General features: G+C 34.5%; 2 protein-coding genes across 4 annotated transcripts; both read left to right on the top strand.

Annotated features, from left to right (window-relative positions):
- Window positions 1-159: 159 nt before the first annotated feature.
- On the top strand, window positions 160-4,549 carry LOC105643212 (alpha/beta-Hydrolases superfamily protein). Of its 2 annotated transcripts, none has more exons than XM_012228296.4 (9): window positions 160-297; window positions 717-776; window positions 1,113-1,245; window positions 1,508-1,790; window positions 2,112-2,240; window positions 2,625-2,674; window positions 3,251-3,348; window positions 3,432-3,719; window positions 3,914-4,549. In XM_012228296.4, the coding sequence occupies exons 2-9, from the start codon at window positions 723-725 to the stop codon at window positions 4,385-4,387; spliced, it is 1,509 nt and encodes a 502-aa protein (XP_012083686.1). In that variant the 5' UTR covers window positions 160-297; window positions 717-722; the 3' UTR covers window positions 4,388-4,549. The 2 variants fall into 2 exon arrangements, with proteins under 2 accessions (XP_012083686.1, XP_012083685.1); XM_012228295.4 differs by having other exon boundaries at window positions 1,098-1,245.
- Window positions 4,550-5,322: 773 nt separating this feature from the next.
- Window positions 5,323-13,611, top strand: HUB1 (histone mono-ubiquitination 1). Of its 2 annotated transcripts, XM_012228293.4 has the most exons (19): window positions 5,323-5,809; window positions 6,085-6,246; window positions 6,408-6,492; window positions 7,127-7,354; window positions 7,443-7,604; window positions 8,117-8,310; window positions 8,395-8,478; window positions 8,618-8,737; window positions 8,838-9,024; window positions 9,122-9,282; window positions 9,364-9,435; window positions 9,959-10,035; window positions 10,414-10,608; window positions 11,007-11,079; window positions 11,170-11,256; window positions 11,609-11,746; window positions 11,830-12,032; window positions 12,112-12,277; window positions 12,781-13,611. In XM_012228293.4, exons 1-19 carry the CDS (start codon window positions 5,699-5,701, stop codon window positions 12,910-12,912), a joined length of 2,637 nt encoding a protein of 878 aa, XP_012083683.1. In that variant the 5' UTR covers window positions 5,323-5,698; the 3' UTR covers window positions 12,913-13,611. The 2 variants fall into 2 exon arrangements, with proteins under 2 accessions (XP_012083683.1, XP_089577022.1); XM_089720896.1 differs by lacking the exons at window positions 5,323-5,809; window positions 6,085-6,246 and having other exon boundaries at window positions 6,428-6,492; window positions 7,104-7,354.
- The last annotated feature ends 1,983 nt before the right edge of the window (window positions 13,612-15,594 follow it).

Below are 15,594 nucleotides of genomic sequence, written 5' to 3'. Positions count from 1 at the left end.
TTGATTAAAAAAAAAAAAATTCCCGATTAATCAACCCAAAGCTTGGCTGACGGTGGGCTGCATTCATCGTAATTCATAATTCTGTCATTTGGGCCAACATCTAGGCCCACATCCATTGAAAACGACGTAGTCTTTTGTTCAATTTCACCGCCCGCTACTTTGCCTTGCCGTTGAGATTGCCGATTCTATACGCTTCTGAGTTACAGAGAAATGTATAATTTTAAAAACTAATAATAAAAGATTCAATTCAATTGCGGATTCCTTTGATTCACAATTCTAAACTTGCCCAGTATTCTGGTAAGAAACTAATCCAGCTTTCTAATTCAGGCGTTTTCATTTCCTCTTTCTAGCTTTCTCAAATTTCCCAAATTTTGATTAATTTTATCTGATCATTCATCGATTTCCCAATACAGTTTACTGAAACCACATTAAGTTTTAGTTTCGGGTGGCAATTTTTATTCCTTTTATTCAATGTCCTGGAATTGCCTAGTTACACAAAAGATCAATTTACGAATCCATTGTATATCGCAATATGTAATGGTGGTGGATTACAAGAGCAATTTTTAGCAATCTTTCAGTTATAAAGAATAAAAGCAGCATTGAGCGATCTCAATTTTTTGGTTTTTTTCATATATTGGAGACAAAGTTTATGGTCTTCGGATATATTCGTTGGAGAGCTAATTTGTGTTGCTTCTGCATATGTTTTCTTGCTAAAGGTTGTCATGGGGGAAGCTGGAAGCCCTAGAACAAGCACAGAATCAAGAAGCCCATTGATGGTGAGTATTTACATTTTTATTCTGGCGGTTCATATTTCTTTTGCATCCCTAGATACGCGTTTATAATTACATATATGGACGGGGCTTTATGATTTTTGTTGAAGCATAACTTATGGCACATGTATGCTCATTTAGTAATTTGATGGTTTTTCAATTGATACAAAATTGGTTGACAGCGTAAATACTCATGTTAAGTATAGTTGATAACATGCTTCGATGCTTTGTTTTGGGTCAACAATTTGATCTTAGTCTAATAAGCTATAAAACGATGGTCTCATTAATTGAAGTTTTTTTCTTGAAAGGTTAAGTTTCCTATGACAGATGTGCTTTTTTCAGGCGCGGAATGACAGTGTAGGGGATGATAGGCTCATTCCTCCACTGTTGACGTCTGTACCAGCTCTCAATGAAGCTGCATCTTACCTTGTTCAAACAACTTCATTACTAACGCGCTGTTTCACTGATTATTCTGGTAAACTTATTATTATACTCAATATAAATTTTTCTTCTTTTACAATTTGACTCCCCAAGATTCATTCAATCTTTTTATTTGTCTCTTTATTTTTGAAATATAAACTTTGTTTGGTTGAAGGTGTAGGATCGATATCTTCATATTTTGCTACCGCTCCTAGGCAGCATTTATTTACTCAACCATTGCCTGCTCTATGTGTTTATAGTTTTTGTTTGGAATGTATTCTGCATCACTTGATTAGAATTATTTGGAAATGTTGCAGTGGAACATTCTCCTAGACATTCTGGGAATTCTACACACGCACAGGAATTGGTGACATTTTCTTCTGCACAAACTGAGGAATTTCCGGATGGTGATTGTGCATCTTCACGTCAAAACCATTCAACATTTCCTGAACCATCTACATCCATTAAACCATCTACGTCTGCCACTGCTGCACCTTCTATCCAAATAACAAGAACCTCTTCAGATGGCCCATCCCAAAATAATAGTGCGATTGTACCATCAAGTCATAGTGGGCAGAATGGAATTTCCATTTTTCAAGGGTATTAATTTTCTTCGTTGCTAAGGGGATCTTTCACATGATAAATAGATTCTACATATTGGGATATTATCATGTTAGATATTAAATTTTACCTATCGTTATATTTTGTTTACTAGTGACTGGAAACTTATTATCTTGAATAATTTTCATTCCATGCGCAATTTTAATTATAAAATTGAGAAGCAATGATTTTCTCCCCTTCTCCTGATGACATTTCAAAGTAGGGGAATAACCTCCATTAGTTGCTAATTTGTTGACAACACAGTGTGGTTTCCTTCACTGATAGCTTATTTGTCTTTCAAATCATGTGATGATTTTTCAGACTAATTGAGCGAGCAAGGAGGACTGTTCGTGGATCTGCTGATGATATAGGATGGATGCAACGTGCTTCAGGAATGCCTCCAGTTGAGGATGGAACGGGAAGGTTTATGGAAGTACTTGATAATATAAGGTACATCAGCTTCTTTACATCTTTAATGTCGTGCTCCTAGCTTTTTAAGGTATATGAGCATCTCTGCGTCTTTTATATGCTGCTAGCTTCTTTTCTCCATGTGCCTTGCAAGTGACCTAAAGAGTAACAATTAAGGATTATCGTGTGCATATCTGACATAACCAATGTTGAAATAAAAATTTTTAGAGAAATCTTTATAAATTCAATTGAAATGGGAATTGAATTCAGAAATATTAGGAAATAAATTAGTCCTTTTTTTTCATTAATTAATATTTAATTATCCTTTCTCCATTCAAAAAATATTTTACTCCCCAACATATATATATATATATATATTTTTGTGGTTTTCCAGTTAATGATTCAGCAGTTTCTTCTTTTCTTCAGGCATGGTCTGCACAAGTTGCCAAATTCAATGGTCTACTTGTTGGTTCCAGGTAGTGACTTTGATACAGAGTGCATCCAGAAAAGGTTTTTCTCCATTTTGTGCCCCTATTATGGGCATCAGGATTATCATTGATGTGTCCTGCATATGGGATGGGTTGCATTTATTCTTGATGCATGACTAGGTGAATGTAATTCGCATTAGCCTGTCTTTGGAAGAATTTTCTTCAAAATTTCTCTTGAATCAGACAAAATAATAATCGGTATTTTTTTAACAAGTTTCCATCATCTGTAGGGGACATATCTTAGAGATCTAGAACTCTTGAACAAAAACCATTGGGTTTGATTGACAAAGGGCAATGTGGATGTCTGAAACTAATTTTTGGCAGTATTTCTCAATTATATGTTAGAAAACCTTACAGCATGGCAAATTGTATAATCAATCAGGTAGAAGATTATTTTTCTTTAGGAGGTTTTATTGAAGACTGAGCTTTTTGGTTCTTATAAAGAAATTTAAATCAGAACCATTTATACTTGAATTTGCAATTCTGATGTACAATTACAAAATTTTTTTTTTCCTCCTGTCATCTGGGACTGAAATCATTTATTTATTTTTGTTTATTTGACAGGTCTTTTCAGTAATCATGGACCACTTTATTTTGTCAACACGAAAGTGCGTTTCTCTAAGATGGGTCTAACTTGTCACATTGCCAGGATTCACAGCGAAGTATGTTTATTTTTGGGCATGTTCCACCCTTTAATGATGATTGCTCAAATCCTTCACTGAGCTTTTTTGTAATACTTTACCAGGCTTCGGTTGAGAAAAATGCCAGAGAGATAAAAGAATACATTGAAGAAATCTATTGGGGTTCAAATAAACGTGTCATGCTTCTTGGGCATAGTAAAGGAGGAATAGATGCAGCTGCTGCTTTATCATTGTATTGGTCTGATTTGAAGGATAAGGTAGCTGGATTGGTATTAGCACAAAGTCCATATGGTGGTAGCCCAATAGCTTCTGATATTTTACGTGAAGGGCAGCTTGGTGATTATGTTAATGTGCGGAAGCTTATGGAGATTATAATCTGTAAAGTGCTTAAGGTAAGCCTAAGTTTTGTTGTCAGTTCTGAAAAAATCATCATGGGCTGCAATGTGGTTGTCAATTTGTCAAGGTCTTCCTTGTAAAATGACTTGCCTTTGTTGCCCGCTTGTTTTTTATCTTTGCGCAGTCATCAGGTTTTTATACCTTGGTTCTAAGTGTTCTGCAAATTTTTGTTTTATCTGTGACATTGAAGGGTGACATGCAAGCTTTAGAAGACTTGACATATGAGAGGAGGAAGGAATTCTTGATGAAGCACCATTTGCCGAGAGAACTTCCTGTTGTATCGTTCCACACAGAAGCTGGTATTAGCCCTGCTGTTCTAGCCACACTCTCCCATGTTTCTCATGCAGAGTTACCACTAGTTGGCGAACCAGCAAAACTCCCTGTGGTGATGCCCCTTGGTGCTGCAATGGCTGCATGCGCCCAGTTACTTCAAATCAGGTATGGTGAGAAGAGTGATGGGCTGGTCACATGTCGTGATGCAGAAGTCCCTGGATCTATTGTAGTGCGTCCCAAACGTAAATTGGACCATGCTTGGATGGTGTACTCGTCATTAAATGATGACCCATCCGAAGCAGATGCTTCTCAAGTGTGCGAAGCTTTATTGACGTTACTCGTTGAAGTCGGCCAAAAGAAGAGACATGAACTTGCAATGAAGGATGAGTGAGCTTCATAAGGTTTATGCCTTTCATCTGATTGCTGTGTTGTTTCTGTACATTTAATTAAAAAAATACTAATAAGTGGCTTTTGAGGCCATCTAAAATTGTAAATATACTATCCTGTTTCACAAAAAATATTGTAAAATTGTAGTTTTTTTTTCTCCCTTTTATTTTCTTTGCTGATCCATTTAAAATTTTGTTACTATTCATATATGTTTTAAGTTTATGTAATTATTAATTTAATCCATTCATTCTATTTGTGTTTACAACTACCAGGATCCACAAAATAAACGGTGGAAGTAGATCTATTAATCAAAAATTGTCCAATAAGGATTATTTATTTATTTATTTAAAACAAAGGGTGCGGATAAAATCCTTGGAAATTTGTTTTGGAGGGAGGTTTGTTCTTTAGAGCCGGCTACCCTCCAAACCAACAAAACAGAATTGTCGTGATTTGTCTTTTTGTATTTCTTGAATTTTTTTTTCGAGAAGGAGGATGTTTTTGTAATTTTAGTATCTTATTTCTTTTTAAACACCACAAAATAATTACTTATATATATATATATATATATATGTATATAGTTGAAACTTTTTTTTTCTTCCCATGAATTTCTGACAGTGTAAATAAAAAAAAAAAGTAATAACTCGCGAATTGTTTTGGCCTGAGCAAAAAAATAATAAATAAAAGGGTATTATTAGCAAACGGTTTGACTCGCACGTGTGAGTAATTCATTTACGGCTAGTGGTATGTCTAAGGTGTAAAAGTAGTAAGCGCTTGCAACAGCCAATGGGAAAGTCCCAAGTCATTGGCGACTCCGTTGTCCTTGCTCTGAGGTGGCAGTATTCATGTATTTTCTCTCCCCTGCCGGTAGTTCTATCACAAACATCAAATCGCGTTTAATGCCGAAATTACCCTTCAATCGTTCGCGGAATTTCATGCGCCTAATGCCAAGTACGTTTCTTTCTCCTCTTGCAGCTCTAATGAGAGGGATCATCAGATAACTGAGTGCTGTTTTAGAGAGAGAAAGATAGAGAGAGATAGAGGATCGAGCTTTCCGAGACAGAGATAGAGAGAAAATTATATGGATATCTGAATAAAGTGATTTTGATTAGGGTTTCAAGAATTAGGGTTTTGGCGCAAGAACAAAAGTCTTTTTGGGTTTTAAATTAGGGTTTCGAGGAATTAATTGCCTACAATCTGCTAGATAGAATAGTCCTTATATTTGCTTCAGTTTTTTCCTTGGATTGTGTTGAAAGTTGTTTTGCCCTAATGTGACTGAAGCTGTTGCTGCCTTGCTGGGTGGGAATTTAGGGTTTCAATGGGAAGCACTGGCGAACCTGATAGAAAACGGCGCCACTTCAGCTCCATTTCACCCACGGCTGCTATGGCCAAGAAGCAGCCATTCTCACAACACTCGGAGGACAAAAAGGTGAAAAGCTCAGTGGGTTTATCCAATTTGCTGCCAATCTTACTTTGTTATTTTTCTTTGGCTTAATTCTTTGATGGTTAAACTGTTTAATTCTGCTTTTCATTATTGCATAATGGGAAAACTGACTCTTTGGAAAACTAGTTCTGATTCAAATGCTTGAAACTGGAAATGGCCAACATGAATTTCTCGTTTGTTTTGGTGATATCTAAATGTAATGTGATTGAAAGTATAAGCTTGCTTGTTTTGATCTCATGCTTTATCTTTCTCTGATGTAGCTTGATACTGCTGTTCTTCAATTTCAAAATCATAAGCTTGTACAGAAGCTAGAAGCTCAAAAGGTTGAGTATTCTGCATTAGAGAAGAAGTTTATACAATTGAAGGAGAAGCAACAGCCTTATGCTTCCACATTAAAAGCTGTCAATAAGTCTTGGGATGTGGTAAGTTTCTCTCTTATTTATTTTCTGTATTGTATTTTTTATTATTTTATAAACTACCTACATGTCCTGGCAAAAGAAAAAAAGCATGTGATATCTTTTGGATTTATGCTTACAGTACTGGATATTACTTTCTGAGTAATTGGCTTCTTGTTTTTAAATAGCTGGTTACTGACTTGGAAGCACATTCCAACCGCGCAAAAGAGTCTGGCATTGGGCAAGACATTGGACGCTTATCAATTGCTGAGGGTGAGCATCAATATCTGTTGTCTTTTCTTTTTTCCTTATATCAAGAACTACTTAATTCCTATGGAGTATGGACCTTGGAAATATTAAGTTAAGCTTGTCATTCATTTTGAGCCCGTGATTTTCTATAAGGTCATGGGATTGACTGAGCTAGAATTCTCCCTCCTTTTTGAGGCTGTGAACATAGTATACGCTAGGAGACAGCACCCCTATTTGGCACATTATACAATATAATTGTCAAACTTTTAACTGCACTGCCTTTGGTTAGTGGTTCTTGGCCTTGTGACAATACTTGTCTGCCTCCTCTGTTACTTGTTTATTATAGTAAGGACTGGGTGAAATTTTCTGTTTAACTTCATTGCTCTTGTTTAAAGTGAATAATCTTGAATGTGAATAGCTTTTTTGAATCCAGGAAACAGTACTTACTCTTAGCTTTATTCTCATATTTGATGTTTAATCTATTTAATATCCAGGAAAAACTCAATGAGTGGAATCTAGTTTAAATATACAATCTTTTGGTTTTGATGCATATGTGTCTCAAAAATATACATGGAGTTGTGGTTTTATATTGATTGGGAGATTTCAGTATTAAAGCATATTACATTTTCTGATAGGTGTGTTTCAAATTAATTGTCAGATGGGGTTTCATCCTCTTTTGAGGATGCTTTTCTAAGCCGACTTGTAGAAAATGGTGCAACCGAAACTTGTTCTGTGCATAATATCAATGATCAGATGGAAGAAGAAAAAGAAAAAGCTTTTGAAAAGATTAAGGACATTTCATGTAATATAGTGGCTGCAATCAATGGCCTTTGGCATATAAAGGATGGATTGCATGCAGTTGTTCTGAAAGAGATGTCAGATCATAGTAAGAGTTTACCGTCCCTAATATTTGCTATGGGCTTTCTGCTTTGATTTTTCTCTTGGTATTTTATACGTGCTGCTCCCTTTGTTAGGTCCATGCAGACAAAAAGAATCTTGTCAGTTAGAGGCAGAGGTTAAGAACTTGAGGATAGAACTAAGCAACCTTCATTTGAAGCACAAATCACTTGCAAGGGAGTTGCAGGGCCACAGAGACATTGATGCAAAAAGTAAAGCTGAGCTTAAGCGCCTGAAAGGTAACATTAGTCTAGTTTCAAGACTTCGCGGAAAGCTGTCACCCCTATTTAAATTATTGAAAGTACCCTATGCAAGATAAACATGCATTTTTTCAAATATGAAGATGCATATTTACACCCACAAGCATGACCATAAGTTTCAGCGCAAAGGTTAATTTTACATGTTTTGTAGTTATGTATAATCCTTTAGGCATTCTCCTTCTAGCCTGGCTAATCTGTTTTCCTTTGCGTATAAGTATGTGATCATGTCTAACTATTTTGGAAATTCTTTTTTTCTCAACAGTTGACCTGATATTTCAAAAGATACTGCAATATGTCTCACGCATTCTATTCTCTAATGGTGTATTTTGAACTGTTCATCTAATGCTGAGTGTTCTGAAATTTATGTATTAATTTTGTTTTGCTAACATCGAACTATTCAAACAATGAAGTACTGCTATATAATGTCTTGTGTCATGGAAGTTCGTTACATCTTTGAGGTTGACGATTTTTTTCTTTCTTGTTTTTCAAAGGGGAATTAGAGATTGCTGTTTCAGAATTAGAAGAGAGTAATTCTCAACTAGCAACTCTTAAAGCAGAAAGAGATGCGACAAGAGGGGCATTTTTCCCTGTCCTAAACCTTGGAAGCAAGCCTGTTGCTGCTGACAGGGCCAGAGATAAACAAAAAAATCTGCAAGAAATGGAGTCTGCTCTCAAAGGCCTTCAAGTAAGTTAATTTTCCTGTCCCCTTTTCTTCTGTGAGCTGCTTGGCCTCGAAGTCTCGCTGTTTTAATCAATTTGAGCCTCACAGGATCAAGCCTCTTCCCGATTGCTGGAATTGAAAGGTCTTCATGATGAAAGAATAAAAATATTGCAGCAGTTATCCACCTTGCAGGTTTTGTATTTTATTTTTTAGAAATTACCAATTTCATAGTGAAAGTGGACCTGATTTTTCTTAAATAAATAATCTGAAAACTGCACCCTTGCTTATTCATAATTTAAATGTAATGGGAAATTTTTTTTCTTGCTTTCAGAACTCATTGAAGAATGTAAAGTGCATTTCTTCCTCACAAGTCTTCCTTTTGGTGAGAGATCAACTAGAAAAGTCCAAATCTGAAGTTCTCCAGTATCAGACCTTGTACAAGAAACTACAGGTTGTAACTGGTCGGTAGTTTCATTTATGCCTTAGACTGTCATTTTCTTTGTATGGATATGGTTTTGGTACTAATGATACTCACCTCTCTTGGATCTCAGGTTGAGAGGGATAATCTTGTTTGGAGGGAGAAGGAACTTGGCATAAAAAATGATTTGGCTGAAGTTTTTCGAAGATCTTCTGCAGTTGTGGAGTCCAGAATTGCTGATTTAGGTTTAGAGATACAGAGGCAGATTAACGAGAGAAATATGATTGAGACTAAGCTGGAAGAGGCATCAAGAGAACCTGGTAACTAGTGGATGCTTTCATATGGTCATCTTGGACCAATACTGCCTTCTAACCTGCAGTTTAATTCTTAATGCCTGCTGGTGTTGCTCTGTTTCAGGAAGAAAAGAAATCATTGCCGAATTCAAAGCTCTGGTTTCCTCATTTCCTGAGGAAATGGGGAATATGCAACGCCAATTGAGTAATTACAAAAAGGCTGCTTCTGATATTCATTCTTTGCGAGCTGATGTTCAGTCTCTTTCAACTGTTCTTGATCGGAAGGTGGGCGTGACATGGCGCGTGTGCACTCATATACATTCTTCTCTTTAGTTAAAGGGCTCAAAGCTTTGTTTTCTGATGCAGGTAAAAGATTGTGAAAGTTTGTCTACCACATCTGAAAACCAAGTAGCTGAGATCCAGAAGTTGCAAACTGTGGTAGGTCATGTTTAAACTCCTGCATGTTACTTGAATTCAGTAATACCCAACTTGGGTCTGTAAAGTTTTCTTTTTGATCATAAGAATTGTAGACTGGATTAGCATGAGATGTCAAATTTGTATTGAACTGTCTTGGTATTTATTAATTGTGCATGTTTGAGCCCATTTTCTCATTGGTCAATCTATTCTCTCAAATTAATCGGGTTTTGTTGTCCTCTGCTCATTTCCTAGTGTGTGTTCTGCATATTTTAATATCTTTTTCACGTGTGCCACTAAATTCTGCATATTTTCAATGCAAAGAGATTATCATATTTCATATCTTGTTCTTCCTTTTTATTTTTATATCTTGTATCTTTTAGTTTACTGGTCTGACAGCTGCTGCAATCACTGTCTTGCCAGAAAAGGTTAAATATGTTTAGTTACAATGTAATTGGAAACTTTTCCTTTTAACTATTCTCATGTTTTGTTTGGGTATATAATTTAGAGTTTTGGTTTATGAACTTATATCCTTCTTTGGTTGCAGGTCCAAGATCTGAAGGAAAGTGATTTGGAGTTGAAGCTGATTCTTGAAATGTATAGACGTGAATCCACTGATTCAAGGTTAGAACTGCTTCCCCCTCTTTCCCTGTGAAATCCATAAGTTATATCTTGTGAACTGTCTTTTGACATGTTCAACCAGAATATAGATACTTATTTTTCAATCTGCATTCTTCTTATGATTTTTTTCTTTTTTGGGTTATTGAATAAATAGAACTATTGAGCTTCATATGAACTGGCAGTCCAACTCTTTGTACGAGTCAATTTTTTATTTTATACTATCCTGCTAAACAATTAATGCCGTGGATCTCTTATCATTACGCTAAAATAATCCATCGTCCAGTCATTAGGATACTCTCCATTGTCCCTCATTTTCTTGTCATGGTCGGCTTGAAATGTGAAAACCTACATTGATTTTAGAAGTTTATTATGCATCTGCAGGGATATCTTGGAGGCTAAGGATGTTGAATACAAGGCATGGTCTGAAGTTGAAGGTTTGAAATCCTCTCTTGATGAACAAAATTTAGAATTACGAGTTAAGACAGCAAATGAAGCTGAGGCCATATCACAGCAGAGGCTTGCTGTGGCAGAAGCTGAGATTGCTGACTTGAGACAGAAATTAGAAGCTTCCAAAAGGTCAAATGTAACTTCTATGGAAAAATGAATTCTAATTTGATTATGCTCTGATCTAGAGGTTCATTGAATATTTCAATGTCATTAACTCGAAATTTATTTTCTAGCTGTGAGCTCAAAACATGTCATGTGTATTTCTCTGATGAGCCTCCCTTTTTTTTTTTTTTTTTTTAATGCTTGAGATAAGCAAGCATGTGATTTTTCTTTGCTAGTTGCATTTTTTCATGCCAATGTTGGTAAGTTCTTCAAAGCTGAAGTTGCATTATTGAATGAATACCTCTGTCATTTTTTTTTTCTTTTTTTTTTTTTTTTGCTAATTGGGTAGAACTATCATGTGGACTTTGTCTCGTAAAAATCATTTATATGGAAGGTCCTGAATGTTGTCATATTGATATTTTCAGGGATATGTCGAGACTTTCTGGTGTTCTAAAGTCAAAAAATGAAGAGAATGAGGCCTACTTGTCTGAAATAGAGGTAACTTTGTTATTAACTAATATGGGCTTTTCTTCCTTGCAAGTTGCAAATGTACGACGTGTGAAAATTGTTAATCTGGTTTTCCTTCAGACAATTGGACAGGCATATGATGATATGCAAACTCAAAACCAGCATCTGTTGCAGCAAATAACAGAGAGGGATGATTATAATATTAAGGTGACTCACTTATTTCACAACCCATTTAAAAGTTTGTTAAGTGACTTTCAGTTTTGTTTAGTTCTCAATGCTTGTGGCTGACTTCTCTATTTGTGGATTGCATGTTTGCTTTTTGTCTAGCATTTTTTTTGCTTATGCATAACTTTGGACAGAGTTTGATGCATGCTCTTTCTCACAAACTATGATACATGTCTTTGGACAGAGTTTGATACATGCTCTTTCTCACAGACTATGATACATGTCTCTTACAATGATCTATGATTTCACCTTATGGTTTACGTTGTTTTTTTTTTTTTTTTTTATGCATATGTGTACTTCTGTTTAAGCTTGTTGATCTTGCTGCCTGTTTCAGCTTGTTTTGGAGGGCGTGAGGGCAAGGCAGCTGCGGGACTCTTTACTCACCGAAAAAAAAACCATGGAAAGGGAGATTCAACAAGCTAACATTTCTCTTGATTTCTATAATGTGAAATCTGCAAGAATTGAAGATCAGGTACCCCTTATAATGGTTTTTGTGGTGGAATCAACATAGGTGGACAATGCATAGCATTGACTAATAACTTACCTGTCTTGCAGTTAAATATATGTTTTGACCAGGTCCACAAACTTACAGAAGAGAAGAGTCAAAACTCCGTTGCATTGGAAAATACTCAAAAACGGTTATCAGATGTCAGAAAATCATCCAGTCAAGTGAGGCAGTCAATGGAGGACTCACAATCTAAGGTCGAAAAAAGTCGATCAGATATTTTAGAACTGCAGATAGAACTGGAGAGAGAAAGGTAATGGAAGGAGTTCTCATTTCTTTATTTCCAATTTGTGTCAAATGCAGACATGGATCAATTATTTTTTATTTACCAGGTTTAACAAGAGAAGAGTTGAAGAGGAACTGGAAGCGGCAAGGAGAAAGGTTACTTGTCTTCGAGCTCAAACTGAGGGGTCATCTGTTGTAGAAAAGCTTCAGCAGGAACTTAAAGAATACAGGGAAATTGTCAAGTGCAGTATCTGCCGCGAAAGACCTAAAGAGGTAAATGTTTTCTGCTTCCCTAGTTGCAGGCTTGTTGTCTCATAGTTTTTTAAGATATTATTCGGTAACTTCCACAGAGATATATTGGAATGTATTTTTGAGCATTAATATGTACTAAGTTGTTTTTTACTGAAAGAGGTGGAAAAGTGAAAAGATATAAAACTATTATTAAGGAATCACATTGCAGATAAAATTTGGGAAGGTCTTTGGAAAAGAAAAAGTTCATACTTATCCCCCTTTTCTATTCTCCAGCACGCATTCATTCTGGATAACTTTGTTTCATTGCCTGGTGTGCAATAATGGAAGTGAACAAGTTCATTGTTACTGAAAGAGGGGGAAAAGGGAAGGTGAATGAATCTGTAATTAACTAATTATGGTCATTCAAAAGGGTTTCGATGTCTTACTTGTATACGAATTGAATGAAGTGATATTTTGCTATTTTGATTTATTTTTTCCCACATAATATGTAGTTAATATTTTAACTTTCTTTTCTTTCTCTTCAGGTTGTTATTACAAAATGCTACCACTTGTTCTGCAATCCCTGTGTACAAAGAATGGTTGAAAGTCGTCACCGCAAGTGTCCAGCATGTGCCACAAGTTTTGGTTCTAATGATGTCAAGCCTGTTTACATTTGATAGGGAATTTAGCTGGTGGGATGAATTTTCTTTTGTTGCTTATTGAGGAGGACTCGATTCCAAATTCAGGCGTATATATGCCTCTGTGTTGACTGGAGGCTTGAAGCCATGGATGCCCACAGGTTCATGTCTATTGTCATGTTAGAGAATTGTTGAGAGAAGAAAGATGACAGATAGAGTGCTGCTCCTGCCTTCTTGTCAACCTGTGCAAATTTAATCATCTTAGATTGAGTCTAGGTTGTCATTTTGCCAAGTTTCTTGTTTTTCACTGTATTTATGATTTGTTGTTTCTTGGTATAACTGCTTAGAGCCACTGGAATCTTTCAATTTATTATTTGCAGATAGATGCTCAGAATCGATGAAATGCTATTTGCCCAAGGCATAGGAGGTTGAGCAAACCCAACCCCATTTTGAGTGGCAAATGATGTTCTATGCCCTCTATAATAGCATCTTGACACACTGCATTGGGTTTTAGATGTCAGTTTTTCTCCATCCGCTTGAAAGAAGGAATGGAGTGTTCAACTGAATTTTTGGCTGCACAGGTTTTTTAGTATATACATTAGATATTTCAGAAACATCAGCTGCTTGTGTCTTCTTTTTTTGTTCCAACGATAATTATAATAATACAGTTTGTTCAGAATGTACACTCTACGTTAAATCATATATGTAAAGCTTTCTGATAGCAGTTTTTCACCGTTATTTCTAATTTCAACGTCTCGGGCAGATTAAGCCCCTAAACTGCTTGTGTTGCTGCATCTTAACAGAGCTGTAGTAATCGTTGCGTTCCTCAAGTTTTTGCAATCTGTCTGTCTATCATGTCTTTTTGAAATTTAAAAATATATTATTAGTAATAAGGAATTTCCTTTTACACGTTTGGGATCATATGATAAAGTAATCGTGGTACGTAGGATGTTCATTGTTGATCATATGCTTATATAAAATTTAGTACGTATTGTCGGCAATTGTTGCTTTTGCACTTTGCCCTTCCAAATTCTAAAATTAAATTCCACATCTTAAAGCAAAATTTTCTTTTTTTTTTCTTAAAGAAAGAAAGAAAGAGATTGATTTTATAGTTTAAGCTTTAGCAAATTGTGATATTACACATATAGAAAGGAATATTCTTCTTGTTGATGTTATGTTAATTATCCAAGAAAAATACTCCCTCCAAATCATGATATAAGTAAAATGATTTTTCTGTTTTCAAATATAAATATATAAATCGTTTTGAGTATTTTAAAGATTGATAAATGATCATTTTTTAATTTTATCAAAAATATAGTAACTATTTTTGCAAGTTATTTTTAGTTTTGAAATAAAAGGTTATTTGATGAAATTATCATTTTGTTATAGATGAATTAATTGTTTTCTTAGTTTTTGTGAAAAAATTTTGAACAATTTATATTTTGGATAGACCGAGTAAAAGAAACATGAATTCCATATTTATTTATTTTCCTTTTCAATTATTCTCTCTCCACTCTGAATTGGATTCCAATACATTTTTTTTTTTTTTTCCTCAAAAAAATGAAAATGATAATTAAGGAAGCCATTTCCTTGCGCCCAAAACAATCATACCCTCCATCTCTGCATGTGATTCGATGCCATGCATAAGTAGAAATGCCCATTTCCTCATTCTACCATCTATTCTTTAAGAAATTAAGAAAAGAAAAAAAAAAAGAAAAAGAAAAAGGAAACATTGGATTCCTCCGTCCTCTTCCGTTCTGTTGTCTTCACCCGTTTTTATACCAAAATGTTCGTTTTCTATTGAAAAATAATAAACCATTTCACTCATTAAATGTTTTATTTATGTTAAGCCACATCATTTTTTTTTTCTCAGATAAATGAATTTATTCTTTCTTTTCTAATTCTAAAAAATAATTATATATATCATTCCTTTATAATCTCAATAATGCAAATTCCTTAACGAGACAACTGGCTGGCTATTCCAGTATTATTGCTGTCCTTCGTACGTGAAAATAATTCCCCACTGGGAATTTTTTGTCCATTTTTCACTGCTCTTTCAAATCATCGTCTCTTTATATATTCAATTTGATTCCTAACTTTTTACTACTTATTCAAAATTAATTTTTGAAAGTTTTAACTATTCTGGAAGGTTTTTATATTGGATTTTTTTTTTTCTAAAATAGAGTAAATACAAAGATTTTATCCAAATTAACAAAATATTAATCTCCAAATTAAACATTTATCCTATGAAAAAATCTTGTAAGATTGACTGATAAGTGAAGACAACTTGTTCTAAAAAAATCCTAAACTAATTTATATATAATTCTTCTTCTTTAATTATAATCATGATGATTTCATTAGGTTTCATGTGATCTTTTTCAAATAATAATAATTTCCATAAATATCTCTAGTGGTTATTAATTAATTTTGTTCTTTAATTCCTTTTTATAGGAGAAAAAAAGAAAATAAAGAAACAAACACATGCATGAAAAGCATACAAGTATCTTATGATTTAGGAGAAAGCAATCTCTTTCCAACTTAAAAGAAAAAACATTCCACTCAAAAAAAATAATAATAATAATAAGAAAAAGAAAACCTAAGTTGTATTCTTTGTTCTTTAGTTCTTTCAAGTTCTCCACTGGTAATTCATATATATATATATATATATATATATATATATATATATATATATATATATATATATATATATATATATATATA

The sequence above is a fragment of the Jatropha curcas genome, chromosome 5, assembly GCF_041381405.1.
Source record: "Jatropha curcas cultivar XTBG-Jc1 chromosome 5, XTBG_Jcur_1.0, whole genome shotgun sequence".
Taxonomy (NCBI): domain Eukaryota; kingdom Viridiplantae; phylum Streptophyta; class Magnoliopsida; order Malpighiales; family Euphorbiaceae; genus Jatropha; species Jatropha curcas.
Note: the sequence above shows the minus strand (reverse complement) of the source record. Positions and strands in the feature narration are given on the sequence as shown.

What these genes read in the sequence shown, in the direction of transcription:
- LOC105643212 (XM_012228295.4), top strand. Translation starts at nt 723, where the DNA reads ATGGGGGAAGCTGGAAGCCCTAGAACAAGCACAGAATCAAGAAGCCCA. An exon ending in GGAATTTCCATTTTTCAAGG is followed by an intron (nt 1,791 to 2,111) that starts GTATTAATTTTC and finishes ATGATTTTTCAG; the next exon opens with ACTAATTGAGCGAGCAAGGA. An exon ending in GAAGTACTTGATAATATAAG is followed by an intron (nt 2,241 to 2,624) that starts GTACATCAGCTT and finishes TCTTTTCTTCAG; the next exon opens with GCATGGTCTGCACAAGTTGC.
- HUB1 (XM_012228293.4), top strand. Translation starts at nt 5,699, where the DNA reads ATGGGAAGCACTGGCGAACCTGATAGAAAACGGCGCCACTTCAGCTCC. An exon ending in CAACTGTTCTTGATCGGAAG is followed by an intron (nt 9,283 to 9,363) that starts GTGGGCGTGACA and finishes TTTCTGATGCAG; the next exon opens with GTAAAAGATTGTGAAAGTTT. An exon ending in TCCAGAAGTTGCAAACTGTG is followed by an intron (nt 9,436 to 9,958) that starts GTAGGTCATGTT and finishes CTTTGGTTGCAG; the next exon opens with GTCCAAGATCTGAAGGAAAG.